We start from the raw sequence: 20,764 nt of genomic DNA, 5'->3' as shown, positions 1-20,764 counted from the left end.
TTCTCAGTTGCTGTTTCCTTGAGTGTTGATTGTGGATCCAAGCAAAATGAAGACTTTGACAGCTTTAATCTTTTCTCCATTTATCATGATGTTATTTATTGGTCCATTTGTAAGAATTTTGTTTTTTGTTTTTTTTTTTACATTGAGGTGCAAACCATACTGAAGGCTGTGGTTTTGATCTTCATCAGTAAGTATTTTAAGTCCTTTCATCTGCACATCACAGGTTGTTAAGGAGTGTTCCTCCAATCCTAATGCCACATTCTTCTTCATATGGATTATTTGCTCAACATACAGATTGAATAGCCTGGTGAAAGAATACAGCTCTGGAAAAAAAAAAAAAGAATACAGCTCTGGCACATACCCATCTGATTTTAAACCATCCAGTATCCTTTTATTCTTATTGAACGACTGCCTCTTGAACTATGTTTCCTTATGAGTATAATCAAGTGTTCTGGAATATCCATTCTTTGCAATGTTATCCATAGCTTGTCATGAGCTGTTGCATAGTCAATAAAAGTGCAAGTAGACATCTTTCTTATAGTGTCTGCTTTCAGCCAAGATCCATTTGATATCAGCAATCGTATTACTAGTTCGACATCCTCTTCTGAATCCGGGTTTCATCGAAACCATTTTTGAATTATTTTCAGCAAAATTTTACTCGCATTTGAAATTAAATGATATTGTTTGATGTCCGCATTCCATTGTGTCATCTCTCTTTGGAATTGGCAAAAATATGGATTTCTTCAACTAGTTAGACAGGTAGCTGTCTTTCAAATTCCCTGCTACATAAGTTTGTGAAAAGATTGTAATCTGTATTCTTTAAGTCCCCCTTCCCCCTTTTTTTAACCTTTTTTTTTTTTTTTTTTTTTGTTTTTTTTTTTTTTTTGCCATTGCCTTCAGTGTAGCTTGGACTGCTTCCTTAAATACCATTAGTTCTTGACTGTATGCTGCCTCTTGAAATGGCTGAACATTGATCAATTTTATTTGGTACAGTGACTCTATTTCTCTCATCTTCTTTTATTAAAAAACCAGAAATACAACACTACACTTTTTATTGCGGACTGGGTGAAGGTTTACAGAGCAGAACAACATAATTATGCAGTGCTGGAGACAATCATTTGTCTACACCAAGAAATTTGGAAGACAGCTACCTGGCCAATCCTTTGAAAAGAGATCCATATTTGTGCCCATTCCAAAGAAAGGGATTCAACAGAATGCAGAAATCGTTGAACAAAGTCATTGCTATCAAACAAGTAAAGTTTTGCTGACGATAACTTAAAAATGGTCCAGCAGTTCATCAAGAGGGAGCTAGCTAGAAACTCAGGCTGGATTACAAAGAGGCTATGGAATGAGGCATGTCATTGCTAATGTCAGATGAATCTTTACTGAAAGCAGAGAATACCAGCAGGACATTTACTTGTGTTTTATTGACTATACAGGCATTCAACTGTGTGGATCATAACAAACCCTGCATAACATTGGGAAGAATGAGAATTCCAGAACGCTTAATTGTGCTCATGCGGAACCAATACATAGACCAAGAGGCAGTTGTTCTAACAGAACAAGGGGCCACTGAATGGTTTAAAATCAGAAAAGGTGTCTTCCAGGGTTGTATCTTTTCACCATACTTACTCAGCTGTATGCTAGGCAATAACCCAAGAAATTGGATTACATGAAGGAAGAGGGTGGCATTAGGACTGGGGGAAGGCTCATGAACAATCTTCATTACTGCAGATGGTATATAATCTTGCTTGCTGAAAATGAGGAGAACTTGAAGTACTTATTAATGAAGATCAAAGACATAGCCTTCAATATGGCGTAAAGAAAACAAAATCTTCACAACTGGACCAGTAAATAACATCATGATAAATGGAGAAAAGATTGAATTTGCCAAAGAGTTCATTTTACTTGGACCCACACTCAACCCTCATGGAAGCAGCATTGAAGATGTATCGCATTAGACAAATCTGCGGCAAAAGACTTCTTTAAATTGTAAAAAATAAAGATAATTACTTTGAGAAGAGTAAGGTGCTGCTGATCGAAGATATGGTATTTTGAGTTGCCTGAATCTTTATTACTATGAGGATGCAAAATGGTGATGTTTCAAGACCTCTGCCCCTTCTGCTTTATTAAGAGGAGTCCCAGTGTAGTGCTGTGGTTTAATGCACCAGACTGCAAAGTCATTTGAACTGCAAGGTCGGCGGTTAAAGCTTACCGACTGCTCCTTGGAAGCTAAACTAAGCAGAGATAATGTTTTTTTTTTTTTAAAAAGATAAATTTTTATTTGAGCCACTGGTGGAGTATTAATCTTCGTAGACTTTGTGGAGAGCATTGTGTTCCCCCTTTTACATTTTGTATCGTTTCTTGAGAGCATGGTAACTCCATATGATAAACACTCGACTGTGAACCACAAGCTCCATAATTCAAGTTTGCCAGCTCCTGCAAAGGTTTATAAGAGTCAGACCTTATACAGGGTCACTATGAATCGTAACCTACTGGATGGCACTTAACAGCAACAACAGCATACACATCTTAGACCTAGCAGTTTCACATCTTTGTATTTATTCCAAAGCAGGAATGTATGTATATAAACACTTAGGGACAGTGATAGGTCTCTGCTGTGCTTATGTAGTAATGGAAAAATGCTAGAGTTAAAAAAAAAAAAGCAGCACCTATTTGTAGATAGTTTATGTGACCATGGAACGTTATGTTGTTGTTGTTAAGTGCCATCGAGTCAGTTCCGACCCAAAGTGACCTTATGCACAGCAGAATGAAACACTGCCCAATCCTGGGCCAACCTCATTACTGTTGCCACGCTTGAGTCCATTGATGGTGCCACTTTGCCAGTCCATCTCCTTGTGGGTCTTCCTCTTTTTGTCTGACCCTCCACCTTACCAAACATGATACCCTTCTCCAGCAACTGCTCCCTCCTGACAATATGTCCAAAGTATGAGAGGCGAAGTTTGGCCATCTTGGCCTCTAAGGAGCATTCTGGCTGCACTTCTTCCAAAACGGATCCATTGGTTCTTTTGGTAGCCTATGGGACTTTCAATATTCTCCTCCAAAACCATAGCTCAAAAACATCAATTCTTCTACGGTCTTCCTTATTCACTGTCCAACTGTCACATGTATATGAGGTTATTGAAAATATCATGGCTTGCGTCAGGTGCACCGTAGTCCTCAAGCTAACATCTTTGTTCTTCAACACTTTAAAAAGTTTTTGTGCAGTAGATTTGCCTAATGCAATACATCGTTTGATTTCTTGGCTGCTGCTTCCGTGAGTGTTGATAGTTGATCCAAGAAGAATGAAGTCCTTGACAACTTCAATCTTTTCTCCGTTGATAAGAATGTTGTTTATTGGTCCAGGGGTGAGGATTTTTGTTTTCTTGACATTGAGATGTAATCCATACCGAAGGCTGTGCTGTTTGATCTTCATCAGTAAATGTTTTAAGTCCTGTTCACTTTTGGCAAGCAAGGTTGTATCATCTGCATATCGCAGGTTGTTAATGAGTCTTCCTTCAATCCTGATGCCATGTTTTTCTTCTTAGAACCCAGCTTGTCAGATTATTTGCTTTGGTAGCGTAGTGGTTACGAATCGGACTGCGAACCTTAAGGTCAGCGGTTCGAAACTATCAGCCGCTCCGCGGGAGAAAGATGAGGCTTTCTACTCCCGTAAAGATTTACACCCTCGGAAACCCTGTACAGGGTTGCTATGGGTCGGAACCGACTCGACGGCACTTAACAACAACATACAGGTTGAATAAGTATTGTGTAGGAATACAATCTTGCCGCACTCCTTTCTTAATTTTAAACCATTCATTGTTCCCATGTTCTGTTTGAACCACTGCCTTTTGGTCCAGGAACAGATTCCTCATGAACACAATTAAGTGTTCCAGTATACTCATACCTCTCAATGTTGTCTATAGCTTGTCATGATTGAAAGCCTTTGCGTAGTCAATAAAGCATAGGTAAACATCTTTCTGATATTCTCTGCTTTTGGCTAAGATCTGTCGGACATCAGCAATGATATCCCTCGATCCACGGCCTCTTCTGAATCTGACTTGAACCTCTGGAAGTTCTCTGTCAATGTATGATTGTAGCCATTTTTGTATTACCTTTAGCAAAACTTTACTTGCATGAGATATCAAAGACATTGTCCAATGATTTCTGCTTTCCGTTGGGTCACATCTTTGGAATGGACACACATATGGATCTCTTCCAGTCAGCCAGATAGTTGTCTTCCAAATTTCTTGGCAGAGATGAGTGAGTACCTCCTGTGCTGCCTCACTTTCTTGAAAGATTTCAATTTTTATTCCATCAATTCCTGGTTCCTTGTTCTTTTCCAGTTCCTTCAATGCATCTTGGACTTCCTCCTTCAGTATCATTGGCTTTTCATCATATGCTACCTCTTGAAACGTTACCCATTTCCTTTTGGTACAGTGACTCTGTGTATTCCTTCTATCTTTTCTTGATGCTTTCTGCATCATTCAATAATTTGCCCAGAGAATCTTTCATTAACGAAAGTCGAGGCTTGAATTTTTTCTTCAGTTCCCGCAGCTTGAGAAATGCTGAGTGTGTTGTTCTTCCTTTTTGGTTTTTTGATTTCAGATCTTTGCACATTTTATTGTAATATTTGGCTTTATCTTCTCAAATTGATCATCTAAAATTTTCTGTTCAGCTCTTGTACCTCCCCATTTCTTCCATTTGCTTTAGCATCTCTACGCTGGAGAGCAAGTTTGAGTGTCTCTTTTGACATCCATTTGGACCTTTTTCTTCTTTCTTGTCTTCTTAAAGATATTTTGTTTTCTTGATGTTATCCCACAACTCTTCTGGTCATCGGTCTTTAGTGTTTAATGTATCAAATCTGTTCTTCAGATGATCTCTAAATTCAGGTGGGATATATTCATGGTCATATTTTGGCTCTCGTGGACTTGTTTTCATTTTCTTCAGTTTCAGTTTGAATTTGCATATGAGTAATTGATGGTCTGTTCCACAGTCTGTCCCTGGCCTTGTTTTGACTGATGATATGGAGTTTTTGCATCGTCTCTTTCCTCAGATGTAGTCAATTTGATTTCTATGTATTCCATCTGGTGAGGTCCATGTGTATAGTCATCTCTTATGCTGTCTAAAGAAGGTATTTGACAGAATTCTATCATGCGATCTCCAGCATCATTTCTATCACCAAGGCCATATTTTCCAACTACTGATTCTTCCTCTTTGCACCCAACCTTTGCATTCCAATCACCAATAATGATCAATACATCTTGATTGCATGTTTGATTAATTTCAGCTTGAAGAAGTTGGTAGAATTCTTCTATTTCATCCTCATTGGGTTTAGTGGTTGGTGTGTAAATTTGAATAATAGTGGCATTAGCTGGTCTTCCCTGTATGCGCATGGATATTATCCTATCACAGACAGCATTGTAACTCATGATCTGGATATGTTCTTTTTGACAGTGAATGCAACACCATTCCTCTTCAATTTGTCATTCCCGGCATAGTAAACCGTGTGGTTGTCAGATTCAAAATGACCAATATCAGTCCATTTAACCTCACTAATGCCTAAGATATTGATGTTTATTCGTTCCATTTCATTTTTGACATTATAATGTAGATATTGCTAATAAATTGTGTCTATTTGAGACCAATATGTTCACTCTTCTATCTTTTTGTGTGTGTGTGATGTCTTTCTATATATTTTTTTAAAATAAATGTTTTATTGTAAATTATGTGATAGTTTATATGGGAGACCATTGGATTTACATTCATTCTATCATATATCGTTTCATTGCCATAGTTACAATCCCGTCCATGCATCATCAACCAACCAAAGGGTATACCCTGCAAGCCTGCCCCTCCCCACCGCCCAGTCATCAGTACACAGCCTCTTTTCCTCTCTGGATCTCAAGTCCCCAGCCACTCCATCTCTCCGTGTCATTGCCTCTGCCTCTATCTCAGGCGTCACTGCTTCTCTGGGTAGAGGGTCTCGCTCTCCGCTCTTCTCCATTGATGATCCCAGGGACCTCTGCTCCTAGACTGAAAAGTTAATCACTCCCCTCCTTGCTGGTTTAGTCCGCCTTTACATTTCCATCCCTCACAGTCAGTCCTGATAACAATTATTCACTGTTGCATCACAAGAGACTCATCTGCATTTCATTTCATCAGACCTTCCTAGACAGATTGGGTACTACTCACTGGAGACTCTACCTTCCTCCATGCCATCTGGATCTAGGTTACCTCTTGAAAGCTTGTAAGCCAGTCACTTCTTGCCTTTGTAGCCCCCACCTCACCCTGTCCCCATTTGGGTAGCCAATGTCCAAGTCTATCTTTGATAAGAAGTATCAGACCATACTTTCTGTATGAATGTGTCACTTAAATTTTTTGTGTGTGATATGTTCAAATTCTATAATTTAAGAAAGTTTAATGATGTTGTTAGGTGCCATCAAGTTGGTACTGACTTATAGCAGCCCTATACACAACAGAAGAAAACACTGCCCAGTCCTGGGCTAACCTCACAATTATTGCCACGCTTGAGCCCATTGATGCTGCCACTTGCCAGTCCATCTCACTGGGGGGTCTTCCTCTTTTTCTCTGACCCTCCACCTTAGCAAACATGATACCCCTGTGCAATGACTGGTCCCTCCTGATAATATGTCCAAAGTATGAGAGACGGAGTCTGGCCTTCCTGGCCTCCGAGGAGCAAGCACTCTGGCTGTACTTCTTCCAACAGTTTAATGGTGAAATGGATAAATAATAATGGTGCTTTGATTAGAGAAAGCTGTATAAGTTAGCTGAATTATGAGTAAGGCATTCTTTTTATTTTAGTTTTTTGACTCAGGAAATGAAAAGTATTACAGAAAATGAGCAAATAATTCATGTAGGCTTTTTTTGTACCTGGGATATCAATGTCTACTTCATTCCACAAAAGGTCTCTAGTACCCTCAACCTTAATGTATAATGTAGGGTGCCATCTTCCCAGAGCTCATTTTCCCATTTTTTTTCGTATGGTTGCTTCATGCCTTTGGTCCTTTTCTCAGTTGGTTGTAGGTCAGGGAAATGGCTATTGGAGGTATAGTTAGAGACAAGTGATCTTATATGGATCACTTGTACTGGATAGGACTGAGGTCAGTTCAGGAGTGGACAGACAGTTGCTATACAAATGTTCTGTGTGTAAGGTAGCATCATTACAACACTTAGGCTGAGATCATAGCAAGTACAGGCTGGGTTGAAGGGATAGCGCAGGCCAAGGCAGCCTGGAGCTTATAACCCACCCACATGTACTGGAAAGCCCTTGTCAAAGTGGTAAATGCTAACATTGCAACAGATACCCTTCTCTAACTCATTTAAAATGGAATGCATATTAAAAGCGGAGAAGAGAAGCTGTTCATTAATTTCTTAGTTTTAGTCAAAATTAAGAAATGAAATGGGTACATTAATATTTAGCTTATTCCTCAAAGGAGTCACTTTAATAATGATTTTTATTTACTAAATATCACCTTTTCTTTTAAGAATGGACCAGGATAAATTTTTTAGGAGTCAACAGATTTGCTTGTTTAACTGATTTTAAGCCAGTGTCAGGCAACTTTTCAACTGCTTCCTATTGTTTTTCTTGTGCTGGTTCCCTCACCTCAAGAGAAAGAAAATTCAAATATATTACCTTGTCAAGGAAGATGAATAGGTCATTTGGCCAAAGGCTTTGTACCCCATAATGTTTCTGAGGAGCAGCTGGTGAATTTGAACCACTGACCTTGTGGTGAACCTACTTTTCCACACCTCTATTTGATGAAGTATTAACCTTATGATAACAGGATGTGTATCTTTGTTTTAGTTAATTAGCATTTCTATTACGGTAGTGCTGCTACTTAAGAGCGCTTCTCTTTAGCACCAGGATTTGGCATGTAACTTACATTTTGATACTCAAATCTTGAACAATTTTTTGTGTTTTCCAGGCAACAGCTGAACAGATGCGTCTCGCTCAAGTGATCTTTGATAAGAATGATTCAGACTTTGAAGCTAAAGTTAAACAGGTATGTTTCTGGCTTAATCCCAACTCATATTTATTAATTGCATATTGAATTTGTGATTTAAATACCATTAAAGGTGGCCAAATGCAGGAATTGAACATGTTCTTCCTTTTGGCAGTAGGATCTTTCTGCTTGTATGTGAATATTAGGCTATGCATTTGTAAAAGTACACTGACATTTTTTATACCTGTGTTTAGAAATTAGATTTTGGTACTTTCTTAGTTTAATGTGAGAGGAGAGTTGAATTACCTTTTCAACATGGTATATTACAAACTATGTTTGGAAAGGTATTACATTTTAGGAAGATTTGTTTTATTTATTTAGAACTTTAATAAATGATTTTCTTGATATCCTAATCTTGGTTTCAGATCCTTTCCTGGTAAAACTTCCATTCTATTCAAGATTATAAAAAGCAAGCCATCTTGGAGGAAGGCCTTCCAACGCTTCGTACAAGTCTCCCAATAATTGTTCTTTGAATATCCCAGACATTTAATCCTTAAATGTGTAGGTTTTTTTTTTTTTTTCTTTTCCCTCTTGTATAGGTACTGATTGCAGGTTAATGGTAATCAGTTGGAAAGGCCATAAAGGATTTAATAAGATTAAATTTAATAAAATTAGCACATTCTCTGTAATGATATCTACTTAGAGTTTAAGACATACTTCTGTATATTTTGCTGCCTTTTATCTGAATAGCATAGCAGACATACAATACAAAGAGAAAATTGAACCAGAAGTTCATTTTTAAGTTATAACCTAAGTTCTGTTTTTACTAATCCTTTCATGAAGGGAATTTTGATGTTGACTGTGCATCATAGCAAGTATTCAATTAATACAGATTACTGATAAAAATCTGACATCTTTGGTAAAGTCTAATGACTGAGCAGAACTTTTACTGCCTAGGAAAATGAAAAGAGGAAAATAGGGAGGAAGAAAGGTATGTTGCACAGAACCATGATTATGAGATAAGGAAATTTATCTTTTACCTGGGCTTTTTAAAATTAGCTGTTTTCTTTTGAAAATATAATATTTTATTGAGTTCTTTGGGAAAGTGTACACAGCAAGTTAGGTTCCCATTTGACAGTTTCCACGAAGTGTACACAGCAAGTTAGGTTCCCATTTGACAATTTCCACACTGTTTGGTATGACAGTAGTTATGTTTATCAGAAGTGTCAGCATTCTCTAATGATGTTCAGTTTGTTGCCTTTCTGGTACTCTAGTTTCCCTGACCCCTGTCTTTTCTTTTAAGTAACTGTTGATCTTACAGGGAATACACTGTGTGCCAGTCTCTTATTTCGCTATAAGGTGACCTTGGCAGAGGCTCACTTCTAGGTTTAAAGAGTGTGTCAGTGTGAAAGTTTCCAGGAATCATCTGCTCTCTACTGTTAGTTGTCTGGCTTTTTTTCCACCCCCCAATAAGAATTTGAATTCTCCATAATTTTTTTCTGTTGTATTCAGGACCAACTATTGTAACCCTGGCCAAAACTGTCCATGGTCATACCTGGATACCATACAGTTCTTCTGGACTCAAAAAATAAGCTTGTGGCTCTTGTAGACTCTTTTCTTCTTTGAGCTTTTGGTAACCTTCTGCCTGTTTTGCTCCTGGTGGTTAGAGACCTATAGTTGTGTCTTAGATTGTTCACAGTGTTTAAGATAGTATAAAGCAGATCATATGTTTTGTAAATTATGTCATACCATTTGACTGAGTTGTCCCATGAGACTATGGTCCTAAGCTTACAAACTCAGAACACCAATGTTGGAATGTGTTTGATTAGGTCTCAAAAGAGTGGTATTTGTGTCTTCAGGGAATATATGTGCCTCCACCCATATATTTGTATTTGTACATACAAATTTACCAATACGTATCCATATGTGTGCAAACGCTCATTTTAAGTGGTGTGGTGTGGTGTGCTATGCTCACTACAGCCACATTTGGTGTCAACTTTGTTGTTAAGTGTCGTCAAGTCGGTTCTGACCCATAGCAGCCCTGTATAGAGTTTCTGTGGAGTGGCTGATAAGCTTGACCCACGGACCTTGTGGCTCAAACTGACTTTGCAGTCCAGTGCATCAATCCACAGTGCCACACCAGGATGAAAAAATACTCTCTCCTGTACAAAGTGTATTCTCCATCCCATTACTAAGCCCACACATTTCCAGCGCCACACCAGGACTCCTAAACAGCTATTAGTAGGTATTTAACTGCAGCTAGTAGGTATTACGGAGTCCTGGTGTGGCACTAATGGGCTAATGCATCAGACTGCAAAGTCAGTTTTAACTGCAAGGTTGGTGGTTCAAGTTCACCAGCTGCTCTTTGGAAAACTTATACAGGGTCATTATGGGATGGAAGTGACTTGATGGTATTTAACAAGAAGTAGGTATTATAATAGTTACCCATAATGAAAACACAGTAGATATCTAAACAATAAATTTGTTCTGTGATACTTGAGAAACCTATTTTTGTCTAATCTATGTTTGTTCCTAGTGATGTAAATGTTAAGTAGCTAAACTGTCTTTGTTAAAAAGAATGGCCCGAAGATAATTTATTGATTACTTCAAACAGCACCCTGTTGAAACTTGAGAGAACAGTGTCTAAGAATGACTTTTGTGACAGCTGTGGAATTCCATTTGTGAAAATTTAGGATAGTAAAACTTTATATATGTGTGTAGTATTCCAATTTAAACAGTAATAGTTCAGTAGGGAACGTTGACCTTGTGCAAAATCGACTTGTATTTGATATTCTTTGAAGGGTGACTGCATATTTATAGTTGGTAAGTTTGTTGTCATTAGTTGATGTTCCAAGCATGATGATGTTACATAGAACAGAACAAAATCTTGATCAATCTTGCACCATCTTCTTGGTTGTTGGTATGGGAAATCTAATACTTTAGTGGTTCAGAAGTTTGGGAATCCCCTGCTATTGAATTACTATGTAGTCAACTGAAGTTAAGAAAGCCTAAAGGGAGGAACACAGTCAGCATTTCTCAAGCTGAAGGAACTGAAGGAAAATTCAGGCCTCTACTTGAAATAGTGAAGGATTCTATTTAAAAGATGAAGAAATGGGAGAATGGTGGCTCTGTAAGGTAAGCACTGGGCTGCAAATCACAAGGTTGACAGTTTGAGCCCGTCAGCCACTCCACTGGAGAAATTTGAGGTTTTCTGCTTCTGCTAAGACTTTGTTATTGTTGTTGTTATGTGCTGTGGAGTAGATTCCGACCCATAGCAACCCTGTACAGGGTTTCTGAGGCTGCAAATCTTTTTCGGAGCAGAAAGCCTCATCTTTCTCCTGCAGAATGACTGGTAGTTTCAAACTGCTGACTGTGAGATTAGCAGCCCAGTTTGTAACCACTACGCTATCAGAGCCTTGGAAACCTGTATGGGATTGCTATGAGTTGGAGCCAACTTGATGGCACTTAACAACAACATGGGGAAAATGTTGACCAATGCAGGAAGCAGCAAAAGAATAGAAAGAATCTTTGTACCAAAACGAATTGGTTGATGTTCAACTATTTCATGGGTAGCATGATGGTATTAAAAGAAGACATCTAAGCTGCACAGGAAAACAAGGCTCCAGGAATTGATAGAATACCAGTAGAAATATTTCAACAGACTGATGCAGTGTTGGATGCTCTTACTACTCAATGCCAAGAAATTTGGAAGATGGTTACCTGGCCAACCATTAGGTCTATATTTATGCTCATTCCATAGGCGAACCAGTGGAATGCAGAAATCATTGAACAATATCAATATCACATGCAAGTAAAATTTTGCTGAAGATACTGGTTGTAGCAGTAAATCAGTAGGGTGATGGCAGAAATTCAAGCTGGATTTAGAAGAGGATATGAAATGAGGGATATCATTGCTGATGTCAGATGGATGGTTGCTGAAGGCAGAAGTTACTAGGAAGAAGTTTACTTGTGTTTTATTGACTAAGCAAAGGTATTTGATTGTGTGGCTTATAATAAACTATGCATATCATTGCAAAGAACGGAGATTTCCACAACTCTTAATAGTGCTCTTGTGGAATCTTTATTTAGCCCAAAAGGCAGTATTCAAACAGAATAATGAGAAACTGCATGATTTAAAATCAGGAAAGGTATGTGTCAGGGTTGTACCTTTTCACCATATTTATTCACTCTGTATGCTGAGCAAGTACTCTGAAAAACTGGATTATATGGTGAAGAATACAACATCAGGATTGGAGGGAGACTAAATTCCAACCTGTAATGTGTAGATGATAAAACTGCTTGATGACAATGAAGAGGACTTAAGGTGCTTGCTGATGAATATCAAATAATATAGCTTTTAATATGGATTACAACTCAAAGTCTAGAAAACAAATATTCTTACAGCTGGACCAGTAAATAACATCATGATAAATGGTGAAAAGATTGAGTTGTCAAAGATTTCATTTTACTTAGATCCACAATCAACACTCAGGGAAGCAGCAGTCAAGAAGTCAAACCACAGATTGCGTTGGACCAATCTGCTGCCAAAGACCCCCTTAAATAGCAAAGATTTCACTTTGAGAGGAGAAAGGTATACCCGACCGAGGATGTGGTATTTTCACTTGCCTCATGTGCATGTGAAAGCTGGACAGGGAGTAAGGAAGACTGGAAAGGAATTGATACTTTGAATTATGGTGTTGGTGAAGAATGTTGAATATACCATGGACTGCCTGAAGAACAAACAAATCTGTCCTGGAAGAAGTATAGCCAAAGTTCTCTTAAGAAGCAAAGATGGCAAGATTTGTCTCATGTTCTCATGTACTTTGGGCATGTTATCAGAAGAGAGCAGTCCCTGGAGAAGAATATCAATGAAGTGGATTAACATAGTGACAGCAACAATTAACTCAAGGGTGATAATTATGAGATTGCATGCAACAGGGCATTTTTTCGTTCTGTTGTACATAGTTTCACTATAAGTTGAAACAGACTTGATGGCACCTAACGAAAAGAACATGCCCACTATCTAATACTTGATATTCTGGGCATGTTAGGCATGTGAGTGAATATTTGTGTGTGTGCTAATCTGATTATTGGTTAGCATGGTGAAAGGTTTATTTGTAATTTGACTCTGTTAGTATTTATGAATGGACATGGGATGGCACACAAGTTTGCTTATTCTTGTATTGTAAACTCAGTCTCAAAAAGGTCATCTTTCATACTGAAGGATTATATAATTTCTGTTTTTATGTAGAAGAATATTGAAATTAATATCAAGTGAATTTTTCTGGCTAACCATTTTTAAAATAATTTTAACAGCTTATGGAAGTGACAGGGAAAAATCAGGATGAATGCATAGTGGCTCTACATGATTGTAATGGAGATGTGAACAAAGCTATCAATATATTGCTGGAGGGGAATTCGGATACAGTAAGTATTATTAATAATAATCAATTGATTTATAGTGCTATGATTTATCTCAAATTCTTTATCACATTTTAACTTTTCCTTGGTTGTGGGTGGAGGTGCAGGACATTGTAAATGGGTACCATTCTGTATTTGTTTTATGCACCAGAATGAACACTAATTTGAAATGACTGTTTTTGTTATGTCTGATTTCTTCATGAAATTGTAGCATCTGAAGACTCAAAAAAGAATTAGTCATCTACTCTAGCTTTCTAGTTTCCACAGTTCTTTGGGCCTGTGGACATTTTCAGCACCTGAAGAACTTCTTAGTCCTACTGCTCATGTTTCTTCATCTCATTCATCATCTCTTAACTACTCCTTTCAGCTTTAGACTAACCAAAAATGAGAATTTGTTGGCATATCTATTTGCTTATTTGTGACTGTTATACAGAAATGTTCTCATGAGAGTTTGGCAGATATTTATAAAATGGGAGAAAAAGGTTTTTTGCTAATGTTTTATTGTGAATTATATGATAGTTTACATGGGAGAACTTTAGTTTTACATTCATTGCATCTTATATCATTCTCACTGCCATGGTTCCAATCCCCTCCATGCATCATCAACCACCCAAAGGGTATATCCCAGAAACCCGCCCCCTACAGAGAAAAAGTTTTTAACTTGGGTTACTGGGGGGATTGTGCAGCACATTGGAACTCGTCTTGTTGATTTTAGGATGTATTCAACTGAAGCCACACCAAATAGTTTTCAGTCTTGACCTTATGAGATTTAAGAAACCACGCAGAAACAGATCAAAACAAATAATGGATTCAACTAAATGGGTGTACAAAGTTAATACATCAAGAGTGCCCTCCTTGTTAGAGGTCCAGTTGAATGAGGCATTTGTTGTTGTGAAGTGCTGTCAAGTCAGTTCTGACTCATAGGGACCCTGTATAGAGTTTCCAAGGAGCAGCTGGTGGGTTTGAACTGCTGACCTTGTAGTTTAAATAAAGTCCAGTGCTAATCCTACAGTGCCACACCAGGAGTATTAGTTTTAGGATGTATAAAAATGAACTATTGTGAGAAGCTGAAAAGGAACTGAATACCTTTTTATTTGATGTCAAAATAGCAGAATGAATTTTGTTAATATAAAAGTTAGGAAATTGGCTTATGGAAGTAGTAGCTCAAAATATCAACAGAGAGGGAAGGAATCTTCAAATCAAGGATCATTCCCATCCCCTCTGTACACAGGGTTGGTAGGGATGAGCAACTTAGACATTGGCTACCTAAAATGAGGGGGTTGTAAAGGCATGAAGTGACTGGCTTACAAATTTTCAAGAGGGAGTTTAGTTTCTGCGTGTGCAGGGGATGATAGAATTCCCACTGAATAGTTTTCATGTTGTCTAGATGGGTCTGGTGAAAGGAGATGGGGATAAGATTCTTATGATTCAGTTGTAATTGTTTTCATGACTGTCACAACTATAAAGGTAGACGTTTTGTAACAAAAAGGGGGGGTAGTTAATCTTACAGTCCAGGAACAGAGGATCCTAGGACCATCAAGGTAGAAGAGCATGAGCAGAATGTGGGACCCTATCCAGAGAAGCATCAATGGCAGAGATGAGTACTCTAACATCATGGAAAGAGAAAGACTGAGTGCTGGCAGCCAGGAGGCAGACTTGCAGAATGTGCCCTTTCGTTGTTTAAATTATTATATATTCCTGAGTGTTTTTGTGTACATCCACAAAACAAAAACAAAAAACAAAAACAGGGAATAGAAACAAATTGTTGAATGATGATGCATGGAGAGGATTGTAATCATTGCAATGAAGTGAAATACAATAGGATAAGTATAAAACCAGTGTTCTCCCATGTAAACTATCGCTCAATTCACAATAAAAACTTGAAAAACAAAAGTAATTGGGAAAATATTTTACAGTTTGAGTAGGGCAGTATTGGTGGGTAAAATTCTATGCAGGAGAACACTGGTTGATACCTAATCAACAATTATGTGAATTGGATAGGAAGATACTTTATTTTGATAAAGTAATAATTTTCAGTTGTTTTGTTTTTGCTGACATTTGTTGTTGTTTAGTGTTGAGTTGATTCTAACTCATAGCATCCCTGCGTAGGGTTTCTACAAAAAGCATCTGGAGGGTTTGAACCATTGACCTTGCTGTTAGCAGTCTGGTGCTTATTCTACAGTGCCACACCAGAAAAATTTAGGCATATATTCTCTGGGTTTATAAAACAATGAGAACTTTGTTTACCTCATTGCTTATGGTTACAATATAGAATGACTCTCACTTATTTTCATAGAATTAAGATCTTCACAGCCCACTTTTTAAAAAAAGAATTACTGTGAGTAAATGTTTCCAAATTGCTAATGGGAGAGGCTCTTTTCTTTCATGATAGAGGAAAGCTGTAACACTATTATCTGTTGCTTTCCTTTAACTCTAGCAGATTTATTTCTTTGCCTTTTTCTGTGGTAGCTGGTGAAATTTTGTGTTAAATTTTCAGTTCTTTCTTTGTGTTATGTTAAGTTTTAAATTTTTTCTCCTTATAAGGGACTGAAAGGAGCTCTGGTAGCATGTTGTTGTTGTTGTCAGGTGCCATCGAGTCGGAACCGACTCATAGCAACCCCATGCACAGCAGAACAAAACGATGTCCGATCCTGGGCCAACCTCACTACCGCTGCCACACTTGAGTCCATCAATGATGCCACCTGGCCAATCCATCTCTTTAGAGGTCTTCCTCTCTTTCTCTGATCCTCCACCTTACCCAGCATGACATCCTTCTCCAACGATTGTTTCTTCTGGTAGCATAGTGGTTACGAATTGGGCTGCGAACTGCAAGTTCAGCAATTCGAAACTCCCAGCTGTTCCCGCAGGAGAAAGATGAGGCATTCTGCTCCCGTAAAGATTTACAGCCTCGGAAACCCACCCTGTACAGGGTCTCTATGAGTCGGAACCGACTCCAGGGCACATCAACAACATAAGGGACTGAACCCAAGGGAGATGTGTTCTTGGTTTTTTGGTTACTTCTTGAACATAAAAATTGCATAGCGAGGGCCAGAATCTGACTCCTTGTTTTCTTCAAAGATCAGAAAATGACAAATTAGGGGTGGATACAGACACAGAAAGTGTAAATTTGTTTGGGTCTGAGAGGTCTACAACCAAACAGATGGTGAGAAAAAGGAAATCGTGGTTTGTTTAGGATGGTTCTCTGGTGCACCTTTTCTCTTACATTGTTTACCTTGTCACTTACTTGGTCCCTGTTTATAGCAGCCATGGCTAACCAGCTGCAAGGAGTACTGGCAGCGTAGTGGTTACAAATCAGGCTGTGAACCGCAAGATCAGCAGTTCGAAACTGCCAGCTGCTCCGCGGGAGAAAGATGATGCTTTCTGCTCCAATAAATATTTACAGCCTCGGAAACCCTGTACAGGGTCGCTATGGGTCGAAACTGACTTGACAGTACTTAACAACAACATAGTTCATTGGAGTCGAGCTCAACACTCTGTAGAGTTACAAGGAGCATGTATTTATATTAAGCCATGAAGATAAAGTAATCTTGTGCTATTAACCTTTTTCTATGTCATTGTCTTCTCCACAAAATTTATTATTCTGAAAAGGTATTAGTGAAATTGTACATGGCATTTTTAAGAATGTATCTTACTCATTTAAGAACATTTGTCACAAAGGAAATATTGAACATGATAAGAGGTACTGAACTTTTTTGTGTCACATTGCTATTTTGTTTGGGTGACAACATAGTTTTGAAGTACCAGTCCCTTACATTTAACGTACTATTAGATTTTAGTAAGTTGTTTGTGTTGTATAGTTTCTAAAGGGGTGGGGGAATGCTTTTGAAATAGCTAGACTTGAAAGTTACTTTTCTGACTACTACTAAGTATGGTACTTAGGAGGGCATTTCCTCCTGGAGTTTCTATAGACTCATTGTATATGTAGCAAAATACAGATGGAAAAGGCAGCCAGAAGTTCTGCTGGAAACCTTTTATCATTATTTGGTTTACCCGGAGAGCATATATACATGTAGACCTTTATGGAAAATTTGCAATAATTTCTTTAGACTTGACTGTAATCATGTAAATTTCCCCTTCATGGTTCCTTTTCCTAGTTTCCTTCACACAAGTAAATTCTTGTTAGTGATATACTTTGCTGAATGAAGTGGGGTTAAGATGTTTTTCTCAAATGTTTATATAGAAAACCTGCCCTTTTATAATGACTGAATACTTTTAGGCCTGGCTGTATAAAACGTCACAAATTGTATATGCATGTGTATGTCCTGATAACACTTGCCTACCAAATTCTATTTTACACAGTTGTTTTATTTCATGTTAGTGAACATAAATTTAAGTTTATATACTACAGAATTTTATCCTGGAATACATAAGCTTTTTTTTTTTTCTAATTTAAAAACTACAATAAGATAAGATAGATAAATTAAAGGTTTTCAATTAAGTAACTATAACTCTTCAATCTATATGCAGTCCTACATTATATGCTATTTATTTGTAGCTTGCTTCACTTATACCGTAGACGTCTTTCCATGCACACCTGTTTAATAGTTTGAAATAGCTTCATACTGCTCTCTTTATAAAGTTACCAGAGAAGCAGATACTTTGGATTTATTTTTCTTTTGTCTGTTGCTGATTACATTTATATAAATCTTTGTGTAGTTATTAGATTATTTCCTTTGGATAAAGACCTCTAAGTGAATTTTTGGGTCAAACAGTGGACCCCAGTTATATTTCGATACTCTTGCAGGTAGCCTTCTAGGAAGGCTAAAATAGGTCCATGCTCATCAGAACTGTTGGACATTACCTTAACTACTGGCTATAAAACTAAAGCAGTTGCCAAGTTGATTCCAACTCATGACGACTAAAGTCAGTTGCAGAGTAGAACTGTACGCCGTAGGGTTTTCAAGGCTATGGCCTTTCAGAAGCAGATCACTAGGCCTTTCTTTCGAGATAACTCTTGGTGGTTTTGAATAATAACCAGCCTTTTGGTTAATAGTTGAGCCTGTAACTGTTTGTACCATCCAGAGACCCCACTCTTGGGACTCCTTAAGTGAAGTTTAGTGGTGGAAACTTACTTGTTATAAATTCTTTTTTTCATCTGACCATTTTTTTCTAACAAGAATTCATCAAAAATTTGTAAAAGTCCAAAAATTCCACTAAAAATCAAAGCAAAACAAAAAAAAAACTTTTTAAAAGCTAGCTTCTATTTTGGAAATAATTTAGCTTTTCACCTTGAATTTTAATTTGTTAATTTCCACTTCTTATATTTAGATATACCAAGTAATTTTTTTTTTTCCCATTAAGATTTTAAGAAAAGTTTAAAATAGTTAATGCATCTATTTTGGGATTATTTCACTTCAAATTCCTTTTAAGGTAGAATAAAAAAGTAAATAGAAACTTGCTGACCAATTTTGGGGTTTCCTAGTAACATACTGTGCTTAATATTCTTAATATCAAGTGTCTCATTCTTCTGAGCAATTTTTGCATAGGTTCTATGATTTGAATTGGATTCATTACTAGGGAAGGGAATGGGAAGGAAGGTTATTTGGCTTCTCATTAGAGTCTTTTTTTTTTTTTTTTAATGTTTTATTGTGAATTATGTGGTAGTAGTTTACATGGGAGAACATTAGCTTTACATTCATCCTATTGTATATCATTTCATTGCCATGGTTACAATCCCCTCCATGTATCATCAACCAACCAAAGGGTATACCCTGCAAGCCTGTCCCGCCCTACTCCCTCCCCGGGTTGTCAGCACACAGCCCCTCTCCCTCTCTGGGTCTAAAGTCCCTAGCTCTCTATCTCTGGCATCATTGTTTCTCTGGGTAGGGTTCTGCTTTCCGCCCTTCTCGCTTGATGGTTCCTGGAATCTCTGCTCCTAGATTGCAAATTGCTTAATCACTCCCCTCCTTTTGCTACAAAATGTTTACCTTTACATTTCCAACCCTCACAATCAGTCCTGATAACTATTATTCACTATTGTACCATAAGAGACCTATCCTCATCGCCTTTCATCAGCCCCTCCCAGACAGATTGGAATACTATTCAGTGGAGATTCTACCTACCTCCATCTATGCCCTCTGGATCTAGGCTCCCTCTTGAAAGCTTGTTAGAGTCATTTTTGAGTTTGGATTTTTGGGTTCCTTCATTGAAAATGTAAAGCAACCCAAAATTATATTGGTTTCTCTTAGATGATTTGTTTGCATTACTGAATAGGCAAAGTTGTATTTTTTTTTTTTTTGGAGGTCTTAGAGCCTGATTTTTAGGTAATTTTGTAATCTTTGAGTTAAGCTTTGCCTTACCAGGCTACCACTGAGATAGGAAGGAGTGATGGTGGAATGGGAGCCTAGGGAAATGACAATTTATAGGAATGGACTATGTGTTGGGAAAGCATGTAGTATGTTGTCAATTCATCTAATAGTAATTTATTTGTGCTTTATATAAGGCAGTGGGATTCGAACAGTTGTTATCTTATTTATCATCATCTAAATTGAACTGTATGGACAATAACTACAATTGTAGCCGAGCTAGCTGCAAATTGTAGGTAGTTGGACTCGAATGGTACATACATGCGCCCCCTACACTTGTACAAACTTTGAATGACAGCTCTGAGTGATGGCTTTTTCTCTTTGGTAGACCTCCTGGGAGACTGTAGGAGGTAAGAAGAAGAATTTTGGAAAAGAAAGTTCAGAAAACAAAGAGAATAGAGAGAAGAGAAGTGAGAGGGAAGCGAGCCGTTCACGGGGAAACAACAACCGGAAAGGAAGAGGCAGCAATCGTGGCCGAGAGTGTAAGTACAGACTTTTCTCCTTAACGTTTATTAGGGGAATTTTATCCATGCTGAGAGCCGAGAGACTAGGCCAGTGAAGGCCTGCAAACTCACTGCCTCAATGCAACAGTCAGTTTAGTTATCAGTAATAAGTGCCAATGGGATAGCTTATTAGAGCCTAAATTGGATACAGTTTCTTATCAGCACTGACCTGGGCTAGAGGTTGCCTTCTATTATGAATCAGGAACATTCTGTAATTTTAAATACAGAAGGGGGCTTCATTCCTTAATAGAGCTGGTTTTTCTTCCTCATTTATAAATACTCATGGTATAGGTAAGTGTTAATTTAAGAGGAAAGTTGTTTAGGTGAGATTAAGGGAAAAGCAGGGAAACCTAAGTTTTGACATTGTACCTAAAACAACACTCCCTTCTGTGTGCTGTTGTTATTAAGTGCCATGGAATCGGTTCTGACTCAGGGTTTTTTTTTTTTATTTAAGGTTTTTATTGTGGATTGAGTGAAAGTTTACAGGGCACATCATCAGTTTCACATTCAACAATTCATATAACTTGTTTCATTACATTGATTATAA

At 37.8% G+C, this 20,764-nt stretch overlaps 1 protein-coding gene across 4 annotated transcripts in view; it reads left to right on the top strand.

Annotated features, from left to right (window-relative positions):
• Window positions 1-20,764, top strand: part of UBAP2 (ubiquitin associated protein 2) — a 117,796-nt gene that overhangs the window by 10,967 nt on the left and 86,065 nt on the right. For 2 of the 4 annotated variants that reach the window (XM_006863038.1, XM_006863037.1), the window contains exons 2-4: window positions 7,950-8,027; window positions 13,284-13,394; window positions 20,043-20,196. In XM_006863038.1, the coding sequence (XP_006863100.1) occupies window positions 7,950-8,027; window positions 13,284-13,394; window positions 20,043-20,196 (343 nt within the window). Of the gene's footprint in view, window positions 1-7,949; window positions 8,028-13,283; window positions 13,395-20,042; window positions 20,197-20,764 lie in introns of those variants that run through there. The other 2 variants (XM_006863039.1, XM_006863040.1) reach the window with 2 other exon arrangements.

Source organism: Chrysochloris asiatica, unplaced genomic scaffold, assembly GCF_000296735.1.
Source record: "Chrysochloris asiatica unplaced genomic scaffold, ChrAsi1.0 scaffold00053, whole genome shotgun sequence".
Lineage (NCBI taxonomy): Eukaryota > Metazoa > Chordata > Mammalia > Afrosoricida > Chrysochloridae > Chrysochloris > Chrysochloris asiatica.
Note: the sequence above shows the minus strand (reverse complement) of the source record. Positions and strands in the feature narration are given on the sequence as shown.